Raw genomic sequence first — 7,074 nt, 5'->3', positions numbered from 1 at the left:
TCACATATAAATCTATCTCAAATTCATAGTGTGCGAGATGAAAATTGATTCATAGGTCACCATGTATGTTTCTACTCTTAAACTTATAATACGCTCTTCAACTTGTTTCCCTAGAGTAGAAATACAATATATAAGTATCTCCTTTATGGCTAACAAAAATATACAAATATATTCCATATAGAACCATATTAGCATAATTAATTTGTGCCTCAATTATAATTATTAGAATAAATTCAATTCCAAAGATCCAAACGAACCCTTATAGTATTTGTTTCAATTTATAGTGAATAATGTTAATATTTATGTCTCTGACTAGGTTTATTACGAAAATATGTTTCATGCTTAATTTAATCTAATAATACTTATTTTTATATTATAAATGTTAGTGTTTTTTTTTATAATTTTGGTCAAACTTCAGATGGTTTGACTCATCTAAACATTTGGCCTTGTTTAGATACTCTCGTATTCAGCTCAATCCATATGTGTTGAGACCTTATTTGGATACTTTTGTATCCATCTAAATTCACATGTGTTAAAGTGGATTGGGTATATGTTAGTTTAAGTTTCACCGCAATCCACTTCACCCCATGTAAATTGATATAAATACGAGGGAATCCAAACAAGCGCTGACGTAGATTGATTTGTAAATTAGTTTAATGTTTACCACAATACACCCCAACGCACGTGCGAATTGGGGTAGATACGAGGATATCAAACAAGTCCTCCACGACTTGACTAGACCTGAACAAATTGATCGAGCATGGCTCGGCCTGGTCCATGGGCCTGGCCCGAGCCCGTTGGCTTTTGGCCTGCCCACAAATCTTAGTAGACCGGGACAAATTCTGCTAACTAGAAAAGAAAATTCTCAACCTAAACCTGGTCCGAAAAATCAAGCCAGACTCGCCCAATGAAACGGATGGGCAGAAAATTTTCGGCCGAAATAACTGGGTTGGTTTTTACCCATCCCGAACTAGGTCTAGTCCACAAAATGCTCAGATCTAAAGGTGAGTAAGTAGCCCCGCTTATACTTTCTCGTTGAAGTCGTCGTTTCCGCAATTGGGTTAGCGTGGCATTAAATAGGCGTTGAACTTTTAGATTTTTTATGAGAAATTTTATAGTGAGTATCAATCTAGAGATCAGCGGGAAGGACGCGCCGAAACTGGCCACGAATCATTCCATGAGCGCATGTTCGTCCTTCATCATGTTGTGAGTTGTGACAGCCCTCAGTCGCTGCTCACTGGTCTAACGCAGTCATGGTCATTGCTTGCAGGAACGCACTACACAGCGTCCACGAGGCCGCGCCCAGCGAGCCGCAGCGGGCAACTCGGCCTGTGAGGCTGTGACTCTGATGTGGAGACCAGTGAGCAAGACGTACGTTACATGTAGACCCCTTGTCCAAACTACCCCAAGTTATATCCAATGATTATGAGCCAATGGACATTATACTATTAGAGCCCATTTGGATGTAAAGAGAATGGTGACTATTAGAGCATGAGCTATGAATCATTTTGGTTGAATTAGAATCTACTTCATAAACTAGGCTATTCCGCTTAGAATTTGATATTCCACCACTTTTTATATCTTAAATATAGATCTATGTCAAATTTAGAGAGTAAGAAATAGAAAGAGATATAGTTAGAAACGGAAAGTGAGATTCATCGCCACCCTCGTGGATCGATCTCCTTCACTCGTCTCTCTCATGAGTTCAGACAAAAAAAGAAGGCCCTTTGTGGAGGACTCTCATTGTTGTGGTCAAGCTTTCACCGACGACAACACTTCAATTAAGATCTGAAATGAAATGTGGTTCTTAATTCATGAAATAAATTCAATTCCATGAAACAAAGAAATAGGTTTGGGTGTAAGACAGGTGTACCCCGAAATTCTTAATTCATGAAATAAAATTCAATTCATGGAAACAAAGAAATAGGTTTGCTTGTAAGTAAGACAGGTGTACCCCGAAACCACATTGCAGTTGGTAGGTACTCCGTCTCAAAATAGTTGACGCTTTAGCTACAATAAATCTTAACACATTGTGCAGATTCATAGCTAAAATAGCAACTGTTTTAAAACAGATAAGAGTACACTATAACCCGCAAATGGATGATGCCTTTGTTTATTTTATATAGTTCGCGAGATTCCCTATATACCTATATATACTCGGTGATATAATAAGCTTTCCTTTGACTAGCGCATCTTTCGGTAACGTCACCATTGACTTGATGGACAAACAGATGATCCAGTGAACAGCACGAGTGCACAATCTAGCTCTCCTGCGTATTTCTGGGAAAGTAAAACAACGCTCATAATCTCTTCACAATTATCACGCATAAACATGCACACCAGAAGCCTCGCAACCAATAGTGATTGTACAAAGGAGCGGGTCAGCTCAAAATCAGACGATAGGCAAACAGAAGAAGTAAAAAAGCAAACCATGAAAAAGTTAGAACCTTCGCATGTTATAGTAATGACCATAACACGGTAATTAGGTGGTCACGACCGCTGGCCAGCAAGCACACCTCACCCGGCCAACGAAGGCAGCACATGACTCAGCTTAGAACACGGTAATGACAAGGGGAAGCCTCCTGTTTGTACCAACCTATGTAAAGGTGAAGATATGCATTAGTCCACAATGCTGTTACTTGTGTGACACTGATCACTTCACAGGCACACGGTTTAGAATAGCGCACGCACCGAAGAGGAAATGGTTCTCTTTACATTCATGATTCATAGCTCGTTGAGAAAGTCAGGCATCTGAAGGTGCTGTTGCATCAGCAGTAGTGGCTGGTGGTGGTTGCGGTTTATGTTGAAGAAGGGGAGAGAGTGCCTTAACTACGATGCTCATGCTGGGTCTAAATTCAGATTCATATTGCACACAGAGTGCCGCCACAGCCGCAAGCTGCAACAGACAGAAGAGAACCATTTTAGTGTAAACAACAATGTTGCTTACTGGTCGTATTAGCAGATCGCAGTAACCAACACATGGAAGCATGCACACACAAGGGATAGAAGGAATGGAGCCAGACCTTAGCAACTCCCTTTGGAGGATACTCTCCCTTTAATCTTGGATCAACACATTGTTTCACTGTGTCCTCAGTCAATCGAGGTGTTGCCTGAAAAAAAATTGACAAAATATACGATAAAGTAGTCATTAATCTGGACAGCAGTGCTTAGCTCCCAATACATTAGCATGCAAATTTTGTACCAAAAGTTTCAAGATGCTATGACATGCAAAGACATTGCCATGAATTGGACCAAACTGTTCCCATGAATCCAGATAGTTAATGATGACTTTATTACAGCAAAAGAAAAACTATAATTAACCAAGAAGGACCACCTAAATTTGATTTGGTGGTCATATCTCCATATAAAGCAGCATGAAATGAGAAGGGCAGCTACTAGCTATTGCATGACTTTAAAATAGCTTGTTACAACCATAGACCACAGTACAGGTCAAAATAAACACAGATTTGTGATCGTTTCCTATTAGGATTAACAACACTGGTTTCTGAGAGACAGGTGCGAGTATATCTGCGATTTTGAAATCTCTTTTGAAAAATCTAGCCAATGAGCCAACCTCTAGTTGTTCATTTGTTTACACATGTTTTCCTTGTTTTGTTTAGAGCAATTATCAACAAACAATTGGAGTGCATGGTACCACTAAGCTTTAGTTTGAAATAAATTCTTAAGTTGAATAGTAGGCTTGTCAGGAACCAAATGCTTACCCATGTAACCAGACTCTGCTGACCTCTAGGCATTGTATGATCTACTGGTTTCCTTCCTGTTAGAAGCTCTAAAAGAACAACTCCGAAGCTATATACATCACTTTTCTGAGTTAGCTGGCCAGTCATGGCATACCTGCATTTTAAACGAAGATAAATTTAGTTTAAGTTGATTGTTTGGTATAATCAATCAGGAAGCCTAAATCATGATCAAGAATTTGAGTTGAATAATTACTCGGGAGCATGGTAGCCAAAGGTTCCCAGGACACGAGTAGAATGCAAACGAGCAGCCATATCTGGAGACTGATTCGAAAGATTGAAATCTGCAATTTTCGCTTTGTAGTCCTCGAACAGAAGAACATTGCTAGACCGTATGTCCCGGTGGACTATTGAAGGCTGCACCTTTTCATGAAGATACTCTAGCCCTTTAGCAGCATCAATAGCAATCCTAACCCGCTGCATCCAATCAAGTGCTGGGCCAGGCTGTGCACCTGGAACACCCTTTCTTCCTTTCGTATGAAAAAAAAGGTGAAAGCAAAACAGATCAGGTCATTATTGCAGTGAATTTGTGGAGCATGATGTGCTAAGAAAGAAACAGGCAACAACTTTAAAACCTTGAAGTAACAATATGAGTAATATTGTAAGGCTTGTATGCATTTACTGTGATACAGAAGCATTCATACCATGCAAGATATCATGCAGAGAACCCATTGTAGCAAATTCATAGGCTAAAAGACGCTGATTTCCTTCCACACAATATCCAAGCATCTCCACAAAATTATCATGTTTTAGTTTTGAGGCAATGGATACCTACACAGAAGGAGAGGACAGAGTATATGGTCAATAACAAAAGCTTAATATGGATGGACAAACAGTATAGAATAAAACAACTGGTAAGACGTGAACATAACTATAGAACCATACCTGTGTCAAAAACTCATTATCAAGTTCAGGGTCTGTTGAAGCGTCAAGCTTTTTAACAGCAACATGTTTTTCACTGTCCAGAATAGCGTAATACACTCTTCCATATGATCCCTCACCAATCAAAGCCTTTGACCCAAAATTGTCGGTCTTTTCTTTCAGTTCTTCAAATGATAATTCAGGGACTTCAATGGAAGGTGGTAGTGCCTTGATGGGATCACTTTTAACAGCAAAACTATTTCCTGATAGCCATGTAATGACAAATAACTTTAGTCAGCAAATGAAGCACAACAGGCAAACAGACCAGCAGCAAAGCAATACACATCCTTTTTTATAAAAAAAAATCTAATCAATGGAAATAATATATTACACCTACCACTAATGAACTAGTCTATGACCGCATTCAATTGGCAAGAACAATCTGAATTGCTTATATACATTGTTTTGCATCAAAGAGAACAATGTTAATTTCTTACCAGTGTTTTCACTTGAAACAGAAAATCATAATGTTCCATATTTTTGGTAATCGTACTTGTTGCCTTTTAAAAAGTCAGATTAGGTGTATGCGATGCATTTTCCTATAAGAATTTGAACTTAATAGAGAAAGTTTTATTGTTCAGAGAACACTAGTATCTGATACTTCGTATCCTACATCCTGAAGTTCGCCTCACAAGCAATGATACTATTTGAAATAAAAGAAGTGTGAAGTGCCAATACTTTAGTACAAAATTTATTGAAAATACCCAACATGCTTCTGAAGAATCCAAGAGTAATATATGAATATGGCAAACTCAGTTTCCACAGGAGTTTCAAAACCTTTTCAATATTCTGAGAACATAGGACTTGTATTGATCCTTGAAGATCGACAATTTAACGTGCGAAGGATAAAAAGGGACTAAGAAGGAAGAAGGCAGTACCTTCTTTCTCCTCTGGACTGATGGGACGTTCATTTTCATGTTCACGATATGAAGTATTGAACTGCGTGCAGCAAAACCACCGGCGCATACCGACCTCTCCTTTGACTTATCTTTGCTTCTATGTCATCAATGCAAACAAAAGAGAAACAAGTTAGACACAATACACCAATTTTAACTAAAAGTGTCACTTCAATTACATGGGAACATTCATTCGAGAGAACAGTGTTCCCAAGCCTCATAAGGAAAATTTTACTTCCACTGACTAATAAAACAAAAGAGCTCTAGGCTGGCAGCATCTGGTTCTGCCAAGTGCCAACGGCTCCTGGTTTCAGTGAACTACTATCAATACCCTCTACCATTGGTTTCCTTATAAGTTATGTATGGTAACTATGACCAGCTGCAAAAACTATACTCCATGTCCAAACAAATAAACAGATTCACGTACAAGGATAATTAACTAAGGTAGATACACATGTACAACCATAATATATGTATTGTACGGCCGCATTTTATAGGTCGGACAAGAGTGCTGACATCATAGTTTCCGTATCTCTGTCATCGACACAAGCACCACGGCGACGCAAATCACCATAAACAGAGTCACCGCACCAGACGTTTTCACCAACCCCCGCGCGCGCAAAGCACGGCAGCCCCGTCCCCGTCCCGTACCCAAGCCGCGAACGGCGAACCTAAGCAACGCGAAAAAAGTGCATCGGGTCGTAATTGAGTCATCCAAACCCTCGAACATCGCATCAGAGAACACCTCCAACCCCGCCGCACCGGCTTCCATCCGTCAGGCCGCCGCCGCTGCCACCACCCCAAGCGGGCACCAACCAGCACGGCGCCCAAGCGGCAAGACCTATCGGCACGCACAACACCACAGCCAGCCGGAGCATGCCCCGTGGAACAACCCCCGCCGCGCGAGACGATGGGAGAGAAGAGAGAGTAGAGGCAGGGCTCACCTGAGGCGGGTCGACGGCGGGGCGCGGCGAGAGGTGGACCCACCCACCCGACGAGGAGGAGGAGGAGAAGGAGACGCGGGAGCCGAGCGGAGGAGGGCGGTGGCGATGAGCTGGCGAAATGATCTCGTCGTGCGGAGTGGTGTGGTGGGGTTTGGTTTTGGTTTTGTGGCACCCTGTCCTGGCCTGGATTGCTTCGGTGGCGTGGGGAGAAGCAGAAGCAGAGGAGGGCTGGAGGAGAGGGGCGTTTCGCTCCGTTCCAGATTGACGAGGAACGCGGCGGGGCAGGCCGAGGCGCGAAGCCACCGAGCCCACGCGACGTGACAGGCGTCGGGGCCGCGCGTGGACGCGTGCCGTGGCGTGCCGTGTGCCGCCCGCGTTTACCAGACATAACTACCCGCGCACCACGCCTTGGCCCTTGGCTTTTTTTAGTCTGTCGACTGGTTATGTAGTTTTAACACATAATTTTTTTTTTGCAAGATTAAGATCCAATAACTTTCGTCCTTTTTTATTTTTAGCCTTCACAGATCACATATCACAATTTTTTTTCTACGAAGG

The 7,074-nt window shown here is 41.8% G+C and overlaps 1 protein-coding gene across 4 annotated transcripts; it reads right to left on the bottom strand.

Annotated features, from left to right (window-relative positions):
- Positions 1–1,870: 1,870 nt before the first annotated feature.
- Positions 1,871–6,786, bottom strand: LOC136542148 (PTI1-like tyrosine-protein kinase 3). Of its 4 annotated transcripts, XR_010780598.1 has the most exons (10): positions 6,520–6,784; positions 5,558–5,675; positions 4,644–4,882; positions 4,403–4,529; positions 3,955–4,228; positions 3,723–3,855; positions 3,024–3,110; positions 2,692–2,896; positions 2,448–2,596; positions 1,871–2,280 (listed from the first exon to the last, which is right to left on the bottom strand). XR_010780598.1 is itself a non-coding variant. In XM_066534454.1 (9 exons), exons 2-8 carry the CDS (start codon positions 5,643–5,645, stop codon positions 2,744–2,746), a joined length of 1,101 nt encoding a protein of 366 aa, XP_066390551.1. In that variant the 5' UTR covers positions 5,646–5,675; positions 6,520–6,786; the 3' UTR covers positions 2,309–2,596; positions 2,716–2,743. The 4 variants fall into 4 exon arrangements, 1 of the variants encoding a protein (XP_066390551.1); XR_010780599.1 differs by lacking the exon at positions 1,871–2,280 and having other exon boundaries at positions 2,309–2,596; positions 5,558–5,672; positions 6,520–6,785; XR_010780597.1 differs by lacking the exon at positions 1,871–2,280 and having other exon boundaries at positions 2,309–2,596.
- Between the last annotated feature and the right edge of the window lie 288 nt (positions 6,787–7,074).

The sequence above is a fragment of the Miscanthus floridulus genome, chromosome 3 (assembly GCF_019320115.1).
Source record: "Miscanthus floridulus cultivar M001 chromosome 3, ASM1932011v1, whole genome shotgun sequence".
In the NCBI taxonomy this organism is placed as follows: domain Eukaryota; kingdom Viridiplantae; phylum Streptophyta; class Magnoliopsida; order Poales; family Poaceae; genus Miscanthus; species Miscanthus floridulus.
The sequence above is the reverse complement of the archived record's forward strand: the minus strand, read 5'-3'. Positions and strand labels throughout refer to the sequence as shown.